General features: G+C 41.0%; 3 protein-coding genes and 1 long non-coding RNA gene across 5 annotated transcripts; 2 read left to right on the top strand and 2 right to left on the bottom strand.

The window, feature by feature from the left end:
- Window positions 1–3: 3 nt before the first annotated feature.
- On the bottom strand, window positions 4–11,237 carry dhx30 (DEAH (Asp-Glu-Ala-His) box helicase 30). 2 transcript variants are annotated; one of them, XM_034105420.2, is made up of 19 exons: window positions 10,993–11,233; window positions 10,653–10,789; window positions 10,433–10,543; window positions 10,074–10,334; window positions 9,823–9,972; window positions 9,584–9,736; window positions 6,631–7,101; window positions 5,427–5,810; window positions 5,257–5,335; window positions 5,040–5,144; window positions 4,777–4,952; window positions 4,466–4,672; window positions 4,276–4,357; window positions 3,631–3,824; window positions 3,361–3,520; window positions 3,101–3,258; window positions 1,568–1,671; window positions 1,339–1,478; window positions 4–689 (listed from the first exon to the last, which is right to left on the bottom strand). In XM_034105420.2, the coding sequence occupies exons 1-19, from the start codon at window positions 11,204–11,206 to the stop codon at window positions 430–432; spliced, it is 3,546 nt and encodes a 1,181-aa protein (XP_033961311.1). In that variant the 5' UTR covers window positions 11,207–11,233; the 3' UTR covers window positions 4–429. The 2 variants fall into 2 exon arrangements, with proteins under 2 accessions (XP_033961311.1, XP_071062462.1); XM_071206361.1 differs by lacking the exons at window positions 4–689; window positions 1,339–1,478; window positions 1,568–1,671 and adding an exon at window positions 1,889–2,059 and having other exon boundaries at window positions 10,993–11,237.
- A 636-nt stretch (window positions 11,238–11,873) lies between these two features.
- On the top strand, window positions 11,874–13,858 carry LOC117462589 (chymotrypsin-like elastase family member 3B). Its single transcript, XM_034104864.1, has 6 exons — window positions 11,874–11,880; window positions 12,347–12,518; window positions 12,676–12,801; window positions 13,066–13,202; window positions 13,463–13,605; window positions 13,688–13,858. The coding sequence occupies exons 1-6, from the start codon at window positions 11,874–11,876 to the stop codon at window positions 13,856–13,858; spliced, it is 756 nt and encodes a 251-aa protein (XP_033960755.1).
- A 135-nt stretch (window positions 13,859–13,993) lies between these two features.
- wrnip1 (WRN helicase interacting protein 1) lies at window positions 13,994–20,845 on the bottom strand. Its single transcript, XM_034103646.2, has 7 exons — window positions 20,106–20,845; window positions 18,573–18,767; window positions 17,916–18,148; window positions 16,806–17,026; window positions 15,544–15,699; window positions 14,886–14,965; window positions 13,994–14,799 (listed from the first exon to the last, which is right to left on the bottom strand). The coding sequence occupies exons 1-7, from the start codon at window positions 20,736–20,738 to the stop codon at window positions 14,518–14,520; spliced, it is 1,800 nt and encodes a 599-aa protein (XP_033959537.1). The 5' UTR covers window positions 20,739–20,845; the 3' UTR covers window positions 13,994–14,517.
- Window positions 20,638–22,025, top strand: LOC117461750 (uncharacterized). The gene is made up of 3 exons (XR_004553747.1): window positions 20,638–20,712; window positions 21,178–21,221; window positions 21,798–22,025. It is a non-coding gene; the product is annotated as an uncharacterized lncRNA (long non-coding RNA).
- The last annotated feature ends 196 nt before the right edge of the window (window positions 22,026–22,221 follow it).

The raw sequence follows: 22,221 nt of genomic DNA, 5'->3' as shown, positions 1-22,221 counted from the left end.
AAGCCAGGAATTATTATTGTTTATTTTGTTATCTATGATCAGTTAAATAATGAAGCTGAAACTAACAATGGTCTGATAATTTACCTCATGTTGGCATGTGAGCATTTTTTGCAATAAATATTTCATTCATTATTGCATGCAGTCCGTTTGACCTTTGGTCTAGGTCAAATTCAACTTCTGTTTTCCAGAAAAAACTAATATCCATAAATTACCGAACACAGTCCAAAATCCAAACCAATGGATTCCATCACATGGAAGTTCATCATTTACCTCAACAATACCAGCAGCACACTGCAGATAACTGTGGGGCTCTACTCATATATACAAATATTGACTTTTTTTTAAATAAAAAACATCCTCATGAGACCACCATCCTCTTTGCTTCCTCTGTACCAGCCAGCCACACTCCAATGAAAGTCCTGGATGTCATTAATCCACCTCACTGTCGCTGTGGTGGGTCTGAGCAGAAGGGTTTGACTCCGTGTTGTTGAGCAGCTGTACCAGTAAGGAGATGAGCTTTCCGTCTTGAGAAGAGTTGATGATTGCGTTACTGGGGTTGCTGAGGTTGCGGTACAACATGCTCTGAATGGAGGTGCGTAGCTGCCACAGCAGCTCCCAGGTGTCAACCGGCAACTCACAGCGCACCAGAGAGCGTCCAGGAAATGAGACCTCCACTCTGTCTCCGTTCACTGAGACAGGAGGGAAAGGACAGGGTTATTTATGAAGAGGAGAAATGACTGCCTGTGAATCTAAAAAGGTGATAATATGTTATTGCTTCTGATGAGCATATCTACATAATAGTTTGTAGTTATTGTATTGAGCCAGAGCTTTTTAATGCACAATCCAAAATAAAAAAATGATGACATGGCAAATATGTCTATGGAATGGAAGACATAAGTTAAATAGTTAAATAAGTAAGTCTATTAACAGATATTAGAAAACAAGGGCTATCAATATCTTGAAAAAAATGTATCAGTTAAAAAGGACGTCACTATTCATAAGTTAAACCTCGTCTAACAAATACCACTGGAAGAAGCGGAAACAAGTTGTAAACACACACTGACATATTATCACCTTTATAGTTGATGCTACAAACTTGATAAGAAACAGTTGGCCATTTCCACGTTTAGCAGTTACAGAGCCACATTAGCATTCATTTGGATTTGTTTTTATTGGCTAACATGAACACAATATGAGATTAAATAATGTGATGACATTAAATCCCTATTCATTATGATTATCAGGGTTCTTTGCCCTAAAATCATTTCCCCAACCACCTAAAAGCACAGAGCCTTTGTTTTTAAAAATCCTCTTTCTTGAAGGCAGTACACGTCCTACCTGTTTCTGTGATATCGCAGTCTGTGAGCAGCAGCAAGGCGAGGGGGTGGACCGTAGAAGAGTCTCTGATGAAAACAGTCCCATTTGACTGGATAGCGCTGAAGAAGGTCAACCAGCGACTAGGGAGCTTTTCTTTCCCTCTGCAACAAAAAAAAGCAGATAACATTTTTACATATGCAATACAAGAGTAAAAACTTGGTGTCTTTGAATTTTGAAATTGTGTTCAAACCTGTTCACTGAGGAGCGGTGAAGATGAACCGGCCCACTTTGTGTGCGGTAGGCAATATTGTTGGGGCGAAAGCGGCCTCCTTTGTCCACAACACCTTTCTTCACCTGAGAAAAAGGTAGGAGTTGTAATTTGTGGAGGACATTCTTAAAGGTGACATGTCATGCTTTTCCGGTTATTGCCCGTCCCCTTGTGTTATGAAGGTATTTATGCATGTAAACGGTCTGCAGAGTCAAAACCCTCAAAGTACACCATGTAGGGAGTAAAACTCTAAAACAGAAAATACCTCCCCAAAACGCCTCGTTGAAGATACGTTATTGTCCATTTGATTCTTCCGGGTACATCATGATGTCATGTCGTCCCGGGAACGAAATGGACCAATCCGTGGAGCCGTTACGTTAAGCCTCCGCTGATTGGTCCAAATTGACCAATCCACGGACTTCCTCACACACTCAGTGCAGGCAGCTCTGCTGATCTCTCCTCCCTGGCTGCAGGCTGATAACAGACAGTTGAAATTCTCTCTGCAGACCCATTCTCACAGCGTTTATCAACCTTTTTCTTACTCAATATCAAGCCACACTTATTGTTTTACTTATTGGCTGTGACTTTGTGTGTGCTCAGGGTGAGTTTCGCTGTGTTTCGCTGTGTATCGCTAAACAAGGAAATCACACCTCCATGGAGCTTAGCTCGATTCACAACGTCCCAACTAATCAGAGCACACTGGGCTCACGGGGGGGGGGGGGGGGGGGGGGGGGGGCAAGAGCTGCAACGAGCCGTTTAGTGGAGAGAGTGAATACACATACTTTACAGAGATGCTGTATGCGAAACCAATGTGAGTTTGGAAAATTGCACAGTATAAATCTATTCTAGTAGACCACAACAATGGAATTATGATCAGTGGAAATGGCCATGACATGGGACCTTTAAGAGAAACTGATAAATTATTCATGGTCAAAATGTGTCTTTTGTTACATTTAATAAAGTAATAAAGAAAGTCATTATACAAGTGAAATCGATTTAAAATGCAGAAACGGAGCAACTTCATCCTCAGAGGAAAAAGAAGTTCTGCACCCCGAACACAGCTTACAGTCACACTATATATTCATAAAAGGAAACAGGTCCTACATCCCATCATTAAACCACAAAACCCCCTTGTCCTTAACCATTTGCAAATCCACCTTTTACACTTCCTTTTGCCCTCCTGAAATGTAAATCCTTAACATATGTCTCTGTTCAACACATAGAAGACTAAAAATACAATTTAACAGAGTAAAAGGCAATCAGAGTTTAAGACTGTACGTTTCAAATCATTATATGATAATTTGACACGACATAAGTGAGCTTTCGAGAGACATCAACCTCAAAAACTGGATCTTACTTTATTAAGATAATGATATTGGCACTTTAGAAACGTCACCACTAGAACAGAATATTACCTCTTCCTCTACAGTAAGATCTCAATCTCACAATTCTGGCTTTAACCTTTGATGGAGAAGAGCAGGTAAATAATAAGTATAATAGACTCCTTTGTTGTACCTGAATGAGGTTGGGATAGAGTCCAGCCAGCAGCACAGCTTTAAGCAGCTCGTCCTGGTGGCTGTGCTGGTTGTAGAGCGAAGTGTTGCGCTGGCAGTCCTGTGCACGAGTCACCAGCTGGGCTTCATGCAGGTTCTCACCGAACTGCATGATGAGACCTGCAGAGTGACATCACAACAACAAAATGATTTGATGTAAAATAAACGGTAAATTAAAATGCGAACAATGTGTTGACGCAATGTGTGTGTGCTTGTACGAACCATTGATGAATCGAAGACTGAACCTGGACAGAGTGTGTCTGTCCAGATATTCATCCCGGTCCTCTCTGTCCCCCTCATGCTGAACCCTCCTCCAGCCCAACACAGCTCTGACTAACACCAGATAGTCGCTGAAGCTGGAGTTGCTCAGATTCTCTTTCACCTGGACAAACACAACACAAACGTTAACTAATTACTACCTGACTTTACATGGTGTTGTTTTACAAATTCCTATATAATATCGTAAAACCTTGCGGATGATGTGGGTTTTACCTTGCAAATAAGACTTCTGTTCTGCATGCTGTTGTAAAAAGGGTCTCTGGTCAGGCAGGCGGCTACAGACAGCATTGGCAGGACACATCTGAACATGGCACTCAGTACCAGCACTTTGGCCAGACGAGGGTCACATGACATGCAGGACACACGCTCCCCTAAAGGAGTCAGAGTTTCATTCTTGTCCAGAACTCCTACAAAAGAAAAAAGATTGACAGAAGAGATGTTAAGCTCAGTTCAAGGTTCTTACTTGTGTTGTAGGTTTCTACTAGAACAGGTTTATTTGCTGTCATCTTCAAAAAAACACATTTGATTCCCCCCTCAGGCTGTCCGTTTGAATATACCTGTAGTGAAAAAGTAGGTCTCAAGCTGTGGACAGAGATACGCAGTCGCAACAGTCAATTCTAATCAGCCTGTCAATATGAATGGATGCTTGCCATGTGTCTGACCTCTAAACAAGGGTAGTGTTATTTAACAGTTTTTGGGTTGTTGCCATCCAGATAAGTATGTGCACAGGCACTGAAGTGTTTTTGCATGATTTAATTTAATGCGATTCATGATATGAGAAACAGGTTTCATGCAAACCAGTTTAACACACAAGAAACGTTGCTCATATCTGACCACACAATCCAGAATATCACTCACCAATGTCTTGTAGATTACGGACAGCATCTCTCACAGCTGACTGCTCTGGACTGTCCAATACTTGGGATAAGAAATCTACAGCCTGCACACAAACACACACAGAATGACATTATTTAGACGGCAGATAAACACAAAAAAGTGACGATTCAAAAATAAAAATACACCAAAGCCTTTTGTTCCCTTTAAATACCGTGCAGTCAGGACTGTGGATTTTAGCTTGAAGAACTAAATTCTCCAGTGGGGTGCGCAGGATCTCCGGGATGGGGAAGGGCATCATGGTTTCCAGCTGTTGTCGTGGGAACAGATGGTAAGCCTGTCCTGGTTGACAACGCCCTGCTCTCCCCTTCCTCTGAGTCACGTTAGAATGAGAAATCCAAACTGTGTCCAGACCGGAGACCTGGAAAACCAAAAGGAATCATACTCAGAAAGGACAACAAATCACAAGGTCTGTTTTTGTAGATCTGAAAGAGTACATAGACAAACTGAAACTGTGATGCTAACCTTAGTCTTTGGGTCGTAGTTCTGTTCTTTGTGAGTTCCTGTATCCACCACATGGACGATGTCATCGATGGTGATGGAGGTCTCAGCGATGTTAGTGGTGAGGACGATCTTCCTCCGACCCTCTGGGGGGCGCCGGAACACCGCCTGCTGGTCCGATACTGATAAACTAGAGTGCACTAAAAGAAAAAGGGAAAATACAATTATAAATCTTCTCTATACTTGGAGGACAAAGGTCGCTCTTTGTAAACTTGTCTCATACTTACATGGAAAGATTATCTGTGAGCCGGAGGAGAAGTGGCGCTTCTGCTCCAGTTTCTCTTGAACGGCCTTGATGTCCTGCCATCCGGGGAGGAAACACAACACTGCACCTGAAGCATGAGGGAAGATTTTTTTGACAAATATAATGAAGATCCATCTCCTTAAACTTTGTAAAAGCATAATTTTAAAAAAGCAAAATGTGACAGTTTGTCAGATAGTTACCTGGGTCTCCATGTTTGTCAATGTGCTCGATGACATCAGCTATTAAATCTACATTTGGTGCGACATCGTCTTTTCCTCCCTTAAACAAGATGAAATATAACATCATGAGACACAAGGGAAAATAAACTCCGAGCATATTGAAGTTGAAACACATAAGACTCCAGTCTCACCTGCTTGTCTTTGTCCCCTCTCTTTTGGACTGGCGGTCGGAGTCCCATCTCTGTTATCACATCCTCCAGGTATCTGTCCTTCACTGGGTGCATGAATCCGGGGACTTTAACTATCGGGCAGCCCCCAAAGTACTCGGACAGCCTCTGCTTGTCCCCAGTAGCACTCATAAGCACCACCCGCAGGTCAGGGTTTACCTCTAAGGTGGAGCGCAGCAGAGCCAGCAGCAGGTCCGTGTTGATGTCCCTCTCGTGGACCTCGTCCACCACCACGTGGCTGATTCCCTTCAGAGACGAGTTGGACTGCAGCTTCCTCAGCAGGACGCCCACTGTGAGGAAGAGTAAAGCTCCTCCGCTCTGCTCTGGTGGCCGGCTCTCAAGTCTCACCTACGCACAGAAAGTAATTACTTACTTTTTCTACCGGAAAACACTATCCGATAATGTGAATAACCACTACAAATATGAGACAACAAAAAGGAAGGAACAAGCTCTACAGTAACTTCATCAAATGTATATTGCCCGTCTTAAAAGCCAGGAGTCTACGGAAGTCATATTTAGAACAAAAACTATCTTCTTGGTGTATTCATTTAATTTTTTATCAAATAATTAGCTTTAGAACTATTTAAATAAATACGTATATATGTGTGCTTGCCTATTCATCATAATACCAATGCAAACACAAATAAAGAAACATCTCCATTACTCAGAATACTGGATGTGAAGATTTGAAACACTTTCAGTATGATTACCTTAGATGACATCTATAAATGTATAGATCTATTTTGTGTCAAACAATTTACATATTTGTAAGTGCCCATAATTGAAAAAAAAAAATCAGCCTTTTCTAGTTTTGACCAAATGGTAAACATTATTGCTATTTTTATATTTTGGCCTATTTTCAAAAACAATCATTATTAATTCAAGCGGAAAAGGTCATAATTAAAGACAACCAAGTCAATTAATAGTAGAAAATGTACCATTCATTTTATGAAATAGTTTAGATATTTGTCAGTCTGCTTTCCCAGTACAGAAAAGAAGGCCTACAGAGGCTACATGTTAATTTTGCATTCAAAATGGCCATTGACAAATTGTAAACATGTTCTAAATACAGTAATAATAAATTATATTTCTATAGCACTTTTCTTGAACCCAAAGACGCTTAAAATTAGTACCATCAGTACTCTATATAGTATAAACGTGTATCTACCTGGTATCCCACAGAGCTTTGTAGAGCTGGACCCATCTCCTGAGTGACACGATGGGCCACGGACACAGCGCTGATTCTGCGAGGCTGGGTCACGATGATGTTGCAGTTCGCCCCCTCGCCAGCCCTAACACATTCCTCCAGCAGGAAGCGGGGGATCCGTGTTGTTTTCCCACATCCCGTTTCTCCATCAATCACAACGACCCTGGACGACTGCACCGCTGAGATCACCTTCTCACGGTGGGCATCGACCGGGAGCTCCACACTCAGCCCAGGGTTAATCTTCTCCCAGTCTCTCTGCAGGCGGGCGTTGAGCTGCATGACCTTATCTTCAGACAGAGGTCTGTACGGCTTGCCTGTGATAGCGTCCGTCAAGTACTCCTCCCCTTCCTCCTCCTCCTCATGGCTCAGCATCTGCTTTCCTCCAGCCTCTTCCTCCTCCCAAATCTTCTGCACATCTGTTTCCACTGGGTACTGTGAAATCATTAGCCATTAGTACACCTCAGTGTTTCCCCTACCATTGTGATGGGGGGGGGGGGGTCCCCAACGGAACCCCGCGCCCCCCCATGAATATATAAATATATATTTCAGTTTAATTAAATAAACTAAACGCTTATGTTATTTATCCAATGTATGTGCATGTTTCAGTGTCCACTGCACTGCTTTGCACATTCACATTCTGTCCTCCGCTCTGTTTCCGACATACACATACGAATGCACACACTCACAATCAGAGACAAGAGCGGAGGAAAGGAGGAGAACAACAAAGTGTAAAAAAGTCAAACAAATCTGCATTATAGCCCCGAGCTCTGCTGCTGGTCATGTAAGTCCTAAATGTACACATGTCCCCCCCACTGTTCAAAATCCCGTTTTTGTCCCCCCCCCACTGTCAAATTCAATTATTATGATTTTGTTAACCTCAAGCCGTCATCGTCACGGAGGAGCACGCAGTCTCTGTGTGTGTGTGGCACGAGCACATTGCGATTGTTGTTATTAGCATCTGGTGCTAGCTCAGAGCTAACGGATATTAGAAGCTGTTTCTACAACAAGCTGGAGGGAGAGCTCTCTCCTGTCAGACTGAGAGGCTGATAACTACAGCTCAGGTGAGGTAAAGGACTCTCCGAGTGATAGGAAAGTTAACTTTAATTATCTCAGTGAGTCTCAAATTGTTTGGTCATGTAAACAAATATGTCCAATGCACACCTTTATCTATTTAATATAGTTGTACAAAAACAAATAATAAATCATTCCAATGTTAACTATAGGACAGTAAAGAAATACAGTTTAAAAGGGCAGTGATTGGTAAAATATGCATAAATAAAAAGAAAGAATGCTAACTAGGTAACATAACATAAGAATAAACGAGTTTAAATGATTTGTTATTGGTTGTGATAATATTCTAAAGATGTTTGGATTATTGAAATATATACAGCTCTGTTTCATGAGTGTTGAGAGCTGTACCCATACATCTCTTCATCTTGTGCTCAAAGTGCACCAGGTTGATGCATTTAACTTAAACATAAAACAAAATTCCCAAACATTTTTCCCAAGAGCCCCCCCCACACACACACAAGGGGGGGTAATTCAAGTTTAAAAGTCTAAAAAATGCTACAACTACTGTCACAAACTGGATGAATGTGAAGTATTTTGTTAAAGGAGGATGACAGCGTAATTAAGGAGCACTATTGGAGTGACTTTGATGGTTATTGGACTCAGGATTAATTAATTTGGATTCCCGCTGTATGAAGAAATTCAAGGATGGCGCGGAAGTGAAAACAATTCACAAAGGGATTAAACTGTTTAAAACACATGCTCAAAGTAAGCCGGATTTTGCCGATGTGTTTATGTGGATTCAAAAGTCGTAAATAATCTACAAAATGGAGGAGACCGATCTGATCGGAGCAACTGTGACAAATAATCCAACTGAAACCGGCATGGACAGTGACTATGTTTTAAAAATGAGTTTATCCAGACAAGCCTGGTTCACACACACACACACACACACACACACACACACACACACACACACACACACACACACACACACACACACACACACACACACACACACACACACACACACACACACACACACACACACACACACACACACACACACACACACACACACACACACACACACACACACACACACACACACACACACACACACACACACACACACACACACACACACACACACACACACACACACACACACACACACACACACACACACACACACACACACACACACACACACACACGATTATCCGTGAATCATACAAACAAAACCAAAACGTTGATTTATCTGTTTTCCCGTTTTGGTTTATAAACTTAATAACGTCGGTTATTTTTTTAAACGTTGTTAATATGTTTTGGATGCATATTGTTCTAGTATTTGTTCAGGCTGTTACATACAATTAGCCTCTGTTGCTACCTGCTGGTGAGTAAATATTAAAATTGACAACCGGTCCGCGATTTTTTCTTTAATGTATCTGCCGGTCCTTGGCACAATAAAGGTTGGGAACCCCTGCCCTAGAGTATGTGAGGTCCACTCACAAATAAAGCAGGTTCACATGGATAGGATAATAGATACGTTTGCCAGGCATTAAACACTACACATTTTCTTTGATTGCACCATAGTCCTAACAAATATTTTTGTTAGAAAGGCAGGAAAAGGGATTCAAATCGAGAACTATTTCCATTGCGGAGGGCCCACAGACCCTCTGTTTTGTGTCCCCCCAACTTCTCAAACCAAAGTAACTCGCCCCCCCCACCCCCCTGCTTTTAGCTCATGGATCTGTTACTTAAAATGTTTCTCACCTGATACCTGAAGCAACAGATACCCACCAATGCATCCACTTGATAAATGTAATTGTTACATTTCTACAAAAACCAAAAGATGATGATAAGAAAATCTCTAAGTTTTTTATCACATGAGGTGAAGACTGACCTCTGCAAAGTACCCTCTCAAGTGCTCCTCCAGGTATTGGGGGACTTCGATGGGGTGGGGGCGTCTCTCCCGGTCTCCAGCCTCCTTCACCTTCTCTCGATTGTACTTGGCGTGAGTCAGAGGGCTGTTGTTTTTGTCCAGTAGCTCCAGCTCCTGGACCAGGTGACAGGATGCAGGGTTTAGCACAGCTCTAAACATTGAGGTTAAAGGTACAGTAGATTTGAGAAAATGATCTTTACCTTCAGTTTCATGCAGGCGAGCGCTGCAGCCATCCTCTCTGCTTTCACTCGGTTGTTCGCTGTGGCGAAGAACTTCATCTCCTCTGGCCAGCGCAGCGTCAGGACACACTTCTTAAGCTTCCCTGATGTTGTTATGAACTGCATATTCTCCTGTAAAAAATGAGAACCCCAGGCAGTTGATGATACATGATGATGTTATCTTTGCTTAGTTATAATTGTGCAGTCATGGCAGTTGATAAAATGGTACAAACCTTGATTCTGTTGGATGACGTGGCCAACTGGATGACCCTGGCGAGTAGAGTTTTAGGTTGTGGAAAGATGGAAAGAGCTTCAGAGATGTTGGAAGGCTCTTCTTTGGGAGGCCATTGATGTTGTGCCACCGCTTTAGTTGTAGGCACAAATACATCATTTGTCCATTTGTCCTCCTCATTATGTAGTTGTGATTGGAAACCTTCTCCCCTGCCCGATCTCCTCACAGGGAGCTGGTTATTTGGACCAATGACACCCATTTCCTGCACACACACAACATAAAATAAGTGATGAAATGTTACTACAGATTGCAAGACAAAATGATGTCTACTTGATAGAGTCTGAGGTCAATGGAGCTTACTCTGAGTTTGAAACAAGCAGCCGCCGCAGCAAATCGTTCTGCGTCGACTTTCTTGGATGCAAAACCTTCCTCTTCAATCCTGCAGGGCCACAGCAGTGTAACGGTGGCTTTCTGCAGAACCACAGTTACAATATAAAGATTAATTTCAGAGTCATTAGCCCTCAATGGACATGATGTGTTGAGAAGCCCCCCTCCATCCCATTAGGACTTGTGATCTGACCTTGACTCCTGCACTCTCCGTGCAGCTATACTGGATGAACTGGGCCAGGTCGTTGACTCCCAGTGACCGGCTGATGGTGTTGTTCAGGAGACTTTTAGGATCTGGAAACTCCTTCAAGAGGCTCGGACTCACGTCATCTAAAGAGTAAAAAAAAACGAAGGTCACACACACAGCAAGGTCAAAGAAAGCTTTTTCCATTCTTAACTCAGGTAAACATGAAGGAAAGACCACGAACACAAGCATTAATGGGTTTTTTTACATGATGGATGCCCTTGAGATTAAACACTGCTGCTGCTGTCACCGGTTATCCAATGATGCTAACTGCTAACTCTTCCCTCACCTTTACTCTCTGCAGAAGATGACCCGTCGTCCTTAAACCCTTGGGCTGTGGTGCTGTACCACCGCAGCTCTCTGCCCAAGTTGGACGGCGTTTTACCTCCTGATTGAAAACATTTTGTAACATTACAGACAGCTCTAAGCCGCATGAGTACACTACCGGGCACCGCCATCTTTGAAACTTTGTCATCTGCGCCAGCCAGATCTGCGCCGAGCATGGGCGCCGAGCAGCGAAGAAAACACCGGAGGTGGCGAGATCCACAGCGACCCCCACTGACGAGGAGGGTTACCTTCTTCTTGGTTGGAGGTTCTCAAAATATTGTAAAGTTCTCTCCATGCTACTTGAACTATCAGTAAGAGTGTGTCTTTCTGTTTCATTCATGGTGCAATGAAATATGATATTCTGTTCTATAATTATTTTTAACTCCACAGTTCTCACAGTTTTTTCCCCGAGTAGAAACATAATCAGAATTCCTTTATTCGTCCCACAACGGGGACATTTACGTTGTTACAGGCGAAGAAAAATATAACACTATTACATAAAAAGGCATGCACAATGATAGTATTTGAAGTACAAATTATTACAAAATTACACATTCAGATAGTTATTAAGTAGCAGCAGTATTTATAACATAAGAAGTTTAGCAATGTAGACTAAAGTGTGCTATAACATTAGTTAAATTAGTATTGTTACTTAAAGACTCCTGTTAGCCTAATGGTTGGACTAACATATTTACATATTAATCAAGTTGTCAAGGGTAAAAACCTAAACTCCTTAATATCATACATCAAAGGCTGTTAAGTAGCCAGTTGAAGTAGTTTTTTGAGGAGTAGCCTTTCGAAAATGACTCTTAGTTTACACAATCATTTTAAATATGTGTCATCATGATCAGTTTGAGTCCTGTTTTACCCTGCAATATATAGTTATGATTTATAAATATATCATTAATACTCCCCCCTTTCCTTAATGTAACCCTGAGATCCAGAGGTGACATTTTTGGAACAGCTGTGGGTCCCCCCATGATTTGGACCTAGTTGTATTGCATTGCATCATTTGGATTTATCAATCTGTATATTAAACAGTGGGATTTTCAGCGACTATGTGATTCTTGGTTGGCTCACAGCTGTTGTGACATCTGGAAAATATCATTGAAAAACTGCAAGGGCAGCATCTGGGCTGGTTCACATAAATAGCTCTGCATAACCCAGTTGGACAAATAAAGGATGGAACGAGCACTTGTCGTCCTCCTCCTGGTTGTAACAACAGCTGAGCCCATTAAACTAAATCCTTCACTGGAATAGATATATAATGTGAATGTGAAGTAATCCTTTTTCTTCCGTCTCTCCTTTTGTTAAAGTGTCTGGGTGTGGTGTGCCCAGCTACCAGCCGGACACCAGCCGTGTGGTGAATGGGGAAGAAGCCCGTCCATACAGCTGGCCATGGCAGGTTTCCTTGGAGTCTTTTTTCCCTACTTGTGGAGCAACACTCATTGCTCCTAACTGGGTTTTGACTGCTGCACATTGCATTACGTGAGGAGAACTTCATTTCAACTTAAATTGTTTCTGATGATGAGGTTCCAACAGAACACAAGGGATGAAAATGTGACCCCTTTTGTCTGTGATTTAATTCCCATCTCTTTTTTTACACTAATACACAATATATTAAGTTTATTATTTTCCAATCCAGATTCCACACGTACAGGGCTGTTCTGGCTGAGCATGACATGAAGACAGAGGAAGGACCTGAACAGTCCATTATGGTGGCAAAAATGTTCATCCATCCCAAATGGAACAGGAACTGCGTGTCTTGTGGGTAGGTAATGATCCCAACATATTCTTTTCCAGATCTGTGGTGGATTATTACACAAAACATGTCCTTGTAAAAAGTTGCCTATATCAGTACAGTATACTGTGTGAGTTCCTATTGAGCAGCAGCTGAGTAAATAGAAGTTTTATAAATGAAAAAAACTTCACCTGTAGAAAAAAAGCTCTCTAAACATTTAAATATACTTTGAGAGGTTACAAGAAAATGTACTGCTGATATGTTTAATTTTGCCTTTTTAATCATGTTTTGTAGGAATGACATTGCCCTACTTAAGCTGGAGAAAAGTGCTGTTATCAATGACAAGGTCCAGCCGGCTTGCCTGCCACAGCATGGTGCTACTCTCGCCCACAACCAACCCTGCTACGTCACAGGCTGGGGTAGTCTCTACTGTAAGACCTGTCCCCAATTCTGCTTATCAAGATCACGTGGGGTGTAGTGCACCATGTGTAAATAAAACGTAATAAAAGGAGATCCCGCACTCTGTAATACATTCATACATTGTGATGCTGATCAAAAGCCGTTTGCAGGATCTCCTTTCTCAAGTGACACCTTTTCATTCATTTGAGATAGTTGTATGTGGAAAAATGTCCTTTAGAGGAGTGAAATGTATTAATGTTATTCAAATGCTATTATGTTATTTTCTCTTTAGCTGGTGGTCCTTCTGCTACTACACTACAGCAGGCCCTACTTCCTGTTGTGGATCATGAAATCTGTAGTCAAAGTCACTGGTGGGGCAGCTCAGCAAAGACAACCATGGTCTGTGCAGGAGGAGAGAGCAAGTCAGCATGCCATGTGAGGAAGAACCACTAAGTCATGCTTTGAGTGCAACACAGTTAGCTTTTTATTTGCTCTAATATCTGCCATCACCTCCCAGGGTGACTCTGGAGGCCCTCTGAACTGCAAGGGCAGATATGGTAAGTGGTATGTGCAAGGAGTGACGAGTTTTGTGGATGGACGGGGCTGTAATACCCCTCAGAAGCCCACCATTTTCACCCGTGTGGCCTCTTTCATCCCCTGGATCAGTGAGGTGAGGAAGACCAAATAAATGGCATTAAGCAACCATGTAATAAAAATATTCAATTTGTGTAATTTACTAACCTAATCTTGTGTTTCTCCCTTTAAACCATGGCCCAAAACTGAAGAAATGTTCAATGACTGAAGAAGTGAACGGGCAATAAACTATCATTTGACATTTTAATATTATATTTGTCTTTTATTTTATCAAAAACATATACAGATTATGAACAAATATATTCATGACAAAGAAACATACATTAACATCAGATTAAACAATGTTTGACAACGCCACATAGACAGGATGAAGATAAACAAACACATATTGACCAAAGCAAACATTTGATAATGGGAAAACAAAGATTGTGTATGTTTTTTCTATTTTTTTTGAACATACCAAAGGACTTTAATCCAATAAGTAAATTAATTCAAAGTAAATGGTTAGGTTTTCCTTGATAAAAGAACATAACATAACAGAATTAAGTTAAATCTGACAGAAATGCAAAACAACATGATGGTTAACTGAATGATTGATGGTTTATTCTTCTTATAATCAACTAATGAAATACTTTAAGCGTCCTTCCCTTATCTTGAATTAGAATTAAAATGATTTCCCGACAAGTGATTATTTGATGGGATTGTTTTCATTCAGCAGACTTTGGTTTAACACCACACTGTAGCAGCAGAGCCTCACAGGTCTGAAGGCGTCCAGGTGAAGAAGTTGATTCCCTGCAGCTCGTCAGGTAAGTACTTCTGCTCCACAGGGCCGCTGAAGGATGGGTTGTATTTGTAGCCTTTAGCGTAGCCCAGTTGTTTCATCAGTCTGGTTGGGGCGTTGCGAAGATGCAGGGGGACAGAAGGCAGGGGCCCTTTGTGGTTCCTCAAACAAGCTTTCACATTAGCATAGGCCTTGTAGACGTCAACAGACTTGGGTGCTCGTGCCAGATAGATTACACACTGAGCCATGATCACCTGTTGAGCAGTAACAGAGGTAAAGACTGACTGAAAATCTGATTGATATGACTCAGAACCAGCACTGATTGGTCAGGAAAGCCTACCTCACATTCAGGCATCCCGATAAAGTGACAAGCTTGAAAGGCTGACACGGCCTGAGGAAGAGCGGCGGAGTCTGCCATACCTGAGGAAGATATGGGACAATTTCTCTGTAAGCACTTCAGATGTTTTTTCCTTTACTGTAATAAAATAAAATAGCACATTTAGTCTTTGTTGCCCTACTCCTCCTATTTTATGATCAAAAGGTCAGGAGTCAGAGTTATATACATTAATAACTAAGCTTTTACAAGTAAAAAAAGCATTTTAATATCCAAAACGATATTGTGATCAGAGAAGGTTTAAATTAGTACAAGAAAAGCAAAACATATAACTTTAAAAAATAGATTACGCATAATAAAAAACAAAAAAGAACAACACACATAAAGTAGTTGATAAAACAAAAGCGAGAGTAAAAATAAAAAAAAGATTTAAAAGAAGCAAGGGACTAAGAGGCTGGGATTTTGGGAACATTGTAGCTACGATCTAATGTCTAATTGTGTGCAAGAAACAGTCCTGCAAAGCTACAACCTGATGAACAAACCAGAGTTTTGGGTCTCATTTTGAGAAGTTGGCAGCTGCTTGTTTAATTTTCTGGACGGGGTAAATGATCAAAAATCACTCAATTCAGAGATGATAAAAAGGATAATTTCCATTAGGTCTTACCCACGTCCTCGCTGGCAAAGCGGACCAGTCTCCGGGCCACGTACAGAGGATCCTCTCCGCCCTCCAGCATGCGGCCCAGCCAGTACAGAGCTGCATTCTCATCGGAGCCTCTCATAGACTTATGTAACGCTGAGATGCAGTTGTAATGCTCCTCACCTTTGTGTAACACACACACATAAATGCATCAAGATATGTGAAGTCACATCAAACATTTACAAAACTTCCCAAAGGTCTGAAGAGAAGAAACACCAAAAGGAACAAAAGATTAAAGACTGATCAAATTATTTAAAGACAAAAAAACAGGAAGAATACTTTCTCTTTGAAGGTCACTAGTCATGCTGACGGACATTTCCATCACCCTTTGAAGCACGGGGCAGTAAATCTCGATCTTTTGGGACAGCTGAAGGGTTATGCAACAGGACGGAGTGGATGGTCAGAGGATCATAGAGTGGGTGGGTGGGACCAGGGTGGGAGTGTGTAAATGATTGGAGAGGCTGAAAATACAGTCTACTATAATTGGAGACATTTTATATATCACTTTGTATGAATGCTGGGTGTTACTTAAATGGGTGTACTTTGTAAAATGTGGCACTAAGCAACCGTAAGCACAGCTGTAGACAGTACACCCTCAAGTGATATGCATGGTTGAGCTTTCTTCTCAACCCTTATCATTCAGTGATTTGATATGAAAGCCCCGTGACAGGACGCATTTTGGAAAGCAATATGATGGGGCTGTTAAGCTTAAAACCTCAGATTATTTAGATGTTATGTAAAGTAAAGATATTGATGGCAGTTGGTATATTGAAACTGATGGGAGGATTTAAATATGTGGATTTGTGAAATATGTAGCAATGTGCTAATGGTGTTAATGTGCTTTTGTTGACTATGTGACAACCCCGCCCCCTTGTATAATCCTAAAAAACACTTTGTCCCAGCTGCCTATTACATAATTAATCCGCTTTAAATAAGCAGTGTCAGAGTTTCAAAATTAGACGAATGTCCTCTAATCAGAAGGACATTTTCCAAATCACAGATGTTGTACAATTTTTGATTTTGGTGTAATCTAAACATTTAAAAAAAAATGAAACAAACTATACGTTGAACATTTCAGAAATGTCCTTAATTGTTTAAAAAATAACAACCCTTTTTTAAATAACCACCGTGGCCAAAAAGGCTATTTCTACTATTACTATTAATTTGGTGAATCTATTGGGCCCTTAGTTTGCACATGGCATTTCGTAATTAAGAACATATAAGCTTACCAGCTCTATCATAGAGAATATGGGACCTCTGAAGACCCTCCTTGATGTGGTCCTCCTTCACCAGTATTTCCTGAGAGCCGCCCTGCCCTGAGGGGTCGGGCCGGGCCGAGCTCAGCTGAGCCTGAACAGCCAGCTGCAGACTGTTGAGTCCTGCTCTCGCGTCTCCATCACAGAGGTAAGCGACTGTGTCCAGAGCCTTTTGTTCAATGAAGATCTTTGGCCTGGGAAAACAATAATATATATCAGATATAGTGCACCAGTTGCAATACTTTAAAAATATATTCCATTTTGTAAGGAAGAAATAAATGAGAAATGACATTTCCTAATTAAATATTGATAACATAAATAAAAAAAGGTTAAGAGACTTACTAATTTAAATGGACTCAATGCGTATAGATCTGTTTGTAACTAGAAACCACAAAGAATGTCGGACATTTACAACGTCCTTCCCAAAAACGTATTTTCATATGTGCCCTGTAGAGGGCGCCACAACATTCAAACTATGCTCAGCCGTGTTCAAGTATACACAAAAAGCATCATCAATATCCCTAGTGCCTCCCTTAATGCTAGCACTAAAGGTCTCATAACTGCGCAATAATACGTTTATAAGTTAACACACTATTAATGTGAAGGTAAATAACACCTGAAAGATACAGTATTAGTCTATCCAGAAATCCGAGGTATAAAATAATAACATTATCAAGAAATATAACAACCTTTGAATTATAAAAAAACGTAGATGACAGTTTCTCTATTGGTTTATAAAGAGTGTTTCTTCCATTTACCTAATTGATAAATTGGGTGATTCAAATAAAAGCTGTTCATATAATATTGCATTACAATTTAAAAACAAAAACTCAAACGGTAGCCTTAAAAATTATCTATAGGTTGAATTTTGTAATTGTATTATAAGCTGTTTATTATGAGCTACAATGGCAATTTATCCAAAATAAAAGTGAGCCACTCCCGTTGTTTATCGAATGAATCCAGTGAGCCAGGAACAGAAGACAACAACAGGCTCAACCATCAAATATTTTGAGTTGTCTGCTGACATCCCATCATGATTGATGTGTGTCACTCACTCTGTTTGGTTACCAAGGGCGCACTTACTCATCTGATTGGGGTTGCTCTTTGGGAATTGTCTGATCTTGTCCCAGGACTTTAATCCCCAGTGTGGCCATAGCCCGGTCCAGAATGGAGCCCATTGCCTCCACAGAGAGTTTCTCCAGAACCAGCACCCTGCACCGGCTCAGCAGCGCAGCGTTTACCTGGAAGGACGGGTTCTCTGTGGTGGCCCCGATCAGAGTCAACGTTCCGCACTCCACGTGAGGAAGGAAGGTGTCCTACAGATACACACACAAATTAACCATGGGAGAAAAAAAAAAAGGGACAACAATGACTATTTCTAAAACAACAAGATATCAACAGTAGGCATTTGTTAAACTACTATTAGCTGAGCATCCTTGGTAGCTGACATAGAGAAAGTAAAGTCATGAAGCATACAACTACATCAAATCTGAAGATTGCTTTCTATTAGGGATTTTTTGAGTAACAGCCTGTGTCTCAATGAGATTACCTGTCTTAACAAAGGTTAAATAAATACAGTCAACAGTGGCAATTTAACTGAAAACTCTCTATTCATGATTTACATTATTTTGTACCTATTTCATACAGAAACTGAAGAGCAAATACCAACACAGGGTGGATTTTAAAGTGGCTACTTCTAATTGTAACATGGATCAGATAACATTTGGTTTAATACTCCACCTGTTGTGATTTGTTAAAGCGGTGAATCTCATCGATGAACAGTATGGTCCTCCTCTTGCACAGCCGGAGCTCATTCTGCGCCTGCTTGATCACCTCTCGCACTTCATTGGTGGACGTGCTGGTGGCGGACAGAGAGACAAAACGAGCTGTCCCCTTCTTTTTACTGCTGCTGGCAATGATGTGAGCCAGAGTGGTCTGAAACACAACACATTACATACAAAGTCATTTGATTTGAACACAGGATGTGCCCTTTTTTGAATCAATATAAATGGAATCAATGATAAACACCTGTACAGCATCTTTAGAGCACATATTCCAGGACCTACAATGCACCTTTATTTTAGGGCCTCGAAAATATTTTGTCTTTACTGTACATGCTAATAACAACCTCCAAAAATAACCTTCCAATTTTGAAACCAGAGAGCTGTGACTGTAAAGTGTTACTGAAGCATGTTGACAACATCTAAGAATGGGAAGCTGCTGTGTAGAAATATAGCTGGGCATATACCTCACATGCTGTATACTATTTAGGTTTGACAAGTAACACTTGCAAGTACTGCACCAACCTAGCAGCCAGAGACAGAATCACTTTTTCAATATGCTGTACTACTACTACTATTATTCGCACTGGCTGTAATCAAATCAAATCAAATCAAGTTTATTTATAAAGCACATTTTAAAACAACTTTCGGTCGCGCCAAAGTGCTGTACATGAATAAAAAATATACGGAACATCATGCGATCTAATGCTAATTTGAGATAATATTGATTAGTTGATTGCAAAAAATCGGACATATAATTGATGTATTGTATCATATTGTAACACATAACATCTGATGCACTGTAGTGTTTGTTGAAGTATAGTTTTGATAATATATATTAGGCCTTCAGTTCATAATGACCTGTCCATGAGCCTACAGATGAAGCTCAGCTACTTTGCTAACTGTGCCATATTTACATAGAGATGACATCTGATATGATGATCATTATGACCTTTCCTTGATATAAAAAAAGGCATACAGCTATAAGCATCATCTTTGACAGTTTATAGATAGGTTTTAGTCTAGTATAGAGCTGAGCTTATAAAAATGATTAAGAAGTGTTAAACCTGAAGTGCTCTTAGAATTTACTTCTCATTACATGTTGTGTTTTGTCATTTTGTTAGATGCTTTTATCCTAAGCGACTTACATACACTCAATACTGTGGACAATCCCCACAGGAGCAATTTGGGGTGAAGTGTCTTGCCCAGGGACACAACGACATGCTGACTGCAGTGGGACTCAAACTTGCTATCCCCTGATTCGAAGTCCAGCACACTACCCACTGAGCCACAGCCTCCCCCATTTAAACTGTTGAAATTAAAAACCGTTGTGTATAGATTGTTGATTGTATCTTATTTTGCTAGAAGGGAAAAGGGTAGATGTATTTAAATAATTTGAACATGGTCACTTTGTTTTGAAGCTCGGAAGAAAGCTAAAGTCATGCATAACAGAATGGAAATACATGTATGTAGGTCAGGTGACGAGGCCCACCTTTCCACACCCAGGGGGTCCCCAGAGGATCAGGGATGGGATGTCCTGGGAGTCCAGCAGTGAGCGGAGGAGTGTTTGCTGTCCCACAACTTTACTCTGACCAAAGTATTCCTCCAGTGTGTTTGGTCTCAGTATCTCTGCCAGAGGCTTGTTACTCGTCAGCAGTGTCCGTGGTGATAAATCAGTGGATGTCTTCAAAGCATTACCGCTTAATCCAGGGGACTTCATATCCTCTGTACCTGCTGCTGGTCCTGGTTCTGCCTCGCCGAGCAAATTACGTTTAACCCCTTTGTTGACAGGAGATAGTTTACTTGATAAAACCCCGTTGCGTTCACCTGGGGCTAAAAGTTTACTCTTGTTGGTCTGAAACAAAGAAAACACAGATGAAGCCGCACCAGCCACGGAGGAAGGGCTGGACGCGGTGGTGCTGGGTGGCTCAGCCTCGGCAGTGGCACTAATGCGATATTTCTTCAAAGGAGGCTCGCTTTCTTCTGTTGTCGACGGACTGCTGTCAGCAACGCTTTTCAGCAGACACACGTCGAGATGTCTGTTAATGGTGCCAGGCGTAAAGTCTTTCAAGCAGACGGGACATTGCACAGCGTCCAAGGTAGGAGATGACATATCGCTCGCCATGTTGTTTCCCGCGAAACTTTTGACCCCAATCACGTGACCAAACACCAATCTTAACGTTGCAAAGTTGTTTTTGCCTTAACGTTAAATACAAACATGTATTCCCGTTTATACTATCTGATTCTGACGTTTAGTCAGAGGCAATGTTAATGTAAGTCGACTAATCTTATTTTCATTTCCTTATTTACGTCTGTGTGCATTCATGTTCTGCTGGGACGGTCGGACATCAGGATATTTCTGTCTAGTTTATATTCCAGAGTCCAGACAATAGACTGTATATATAAAGGTCCAGACACACGCTTTACTGAGTACAAATATGGACATTGTGAAATTGGAATTGTTTTGTTTTTATTTAAGCGTTGGAATGGTCAGTCTTGCAAAACTGCACTTTAGACGTGACTCTAACTTTCTTCTTTCGATGTATACTTGTATTTTCCTACAGGCTATAGTACATGGATGCACCTTCGACTTCCTGCATAAGATAAGGTAATTAATCGATTAAAATGGCCAAATCAGGTACCATTTGGGAAAAGTGAGCAACTCTCCACTGTGTCTCAAAGCTCAACGCTTACCGTGTACCAGCTGGTGTGTGTTAAGTTTAAATTGATACAATTTGATAATGGGTTTTGTGATAGAAATGATAAGGTCCCGAATATGGATTCTCATAAACATATCACGATGCTCATCCTGAAGAGGGCTTTGTGTACAAATGTATTTTCAATTGTGTCAGTTTTGAGGCATAAAAATCAGCCCCCACCATCTCTGCATTGTTTCGATGGCCACTTATGATTTACATTACATTTACTTTATTAAATTACATTACAATACATACAATTGTATAACATTACATTACATATTGGATAATATAGTCAAAACTTTTAACTTTGCTTTTAAATGCAATAACTTAAGGTTTTCCATATTATTAAGTCTACATATATACTCTATTGTGGTACTTTAAGTATTTTAGTAATTGAAGGTAAGTAAAAAGAAAACGTTTAAAATTGAAAAGAAAAACCTATGCTGCTCATGCCTTTTACTTTATTTCTTGCCTCCTCTGCTCAGATAAAAGACAGCCAACAGAAACACGCGAGAGAGGTCGACCAGGTCACGAAGACGGATAGAGAGCTCAGAAGGAGAGGGCTGGCTGCCAAGTGTCCCCCTCAGGGAGTATGGCCAAGCTGTAGTCAGTTCATCAGTGTGCCAACAGCCGAAACATGACCGAGCTGGCCTTCTTCCCCAATTTAGAGAAGGTGAAAAACAATCCATCGCTTCTGGGAGATGACACTTGAACCAAAGGTATCCAAGGTATCCATGCACCTCATAATTTCCAAATGAAAGATACTTAGGATATGTCCAGAAATTGTGATATATTTAGTTCTTTCAAATCAGCCTTTTGAGTATGCAGTAATACCAGCAGAGGGAGATAATATTACAAACATTTATAGGTACTACAACACTACTGTGGGAACAATTTTGTAATCTACTT

The sequence above is a fragment of the Pseudochaenichthys georgianus genome, chromosome 17 (assembly GCF_902827115.2).
Source record: "Pseudochaenichthys georgianus chromosome 17, fPseGeo1.2, whole genome shotgun sequence".
NCBI classification, from domain to species: Eukaryota; Metazoa; Chordata; class Actinopteri; order Perciformes; family Channichthyidae; genus Pseudochaenichthys; species Pseudochaenichthys georgianus.
Note: the sequence above shows the minus strand (reverse complement) of the source record. Positions and strands in the feature narration are given on the sequence as shown.

Bases quoted from the DNA above. Each gene is read 5' to 3' on its own strand.
- dhx30 (XM_034105420.2), bottom strand. From the start codon at position 11,206: ATGCTCGGCGCAGATCTGGCTGGCGCAGATGACAAAGTTTCAAAGATG. The intron at 5,336-5,426 runs GTGAGACTGGAG...ATCTTGTTTAAG, and splicing joins GAGGGGACAAAGACAAGCAG to GGAGGAAAAGACGATGTCGC. The intron at 3,521-3,630 runs GTAAAACCCACA...GTGTTTGTCCAG, and splicing joins ACAGAAGTCTTATTTGCAAG to GTGAAAGAGAATCTGAGCAA.
- LOC117462589 (XM_034104864.1), top strand. The intron at 13,203-13,462 runs GTAAGACCTGTC...TTTTCTCTTTAG, and splicing joins AGGCTGGGGTAGTCTCTACT to CTGGTGGTCCTTCTGCTACT. The intron at 13,606-13,687 runs GTGAGGAAGAAC...ATCACCTCCCAG, and splicing joins AGAGCAAGTCAGCATGCCAT to GGTGACTCTGGAGGCCCTCT.
- wrnip1 (XM_034103646.2), bottom strand. From the start codon at position 20,738: ATGGCGAGCGATATGTCATCTCCTACCTTGGACGCTGTGCAATGTCCC. The intron at 14,966-15,543 runs GTAAGACCTAAT...TATCTTCCTCAG, and splicing joins CTTTGCCAGCGAGGACGTGG to GTATGGCAGACTCCGCCGCT. The intron at 14,800-14,885 runs GTAGGCTTTCCT...ACTGCTCAACAG, and splicing joins TCGGGATGCCTGAATGTGAG to GTGATCATGGCTCAGTGTGT.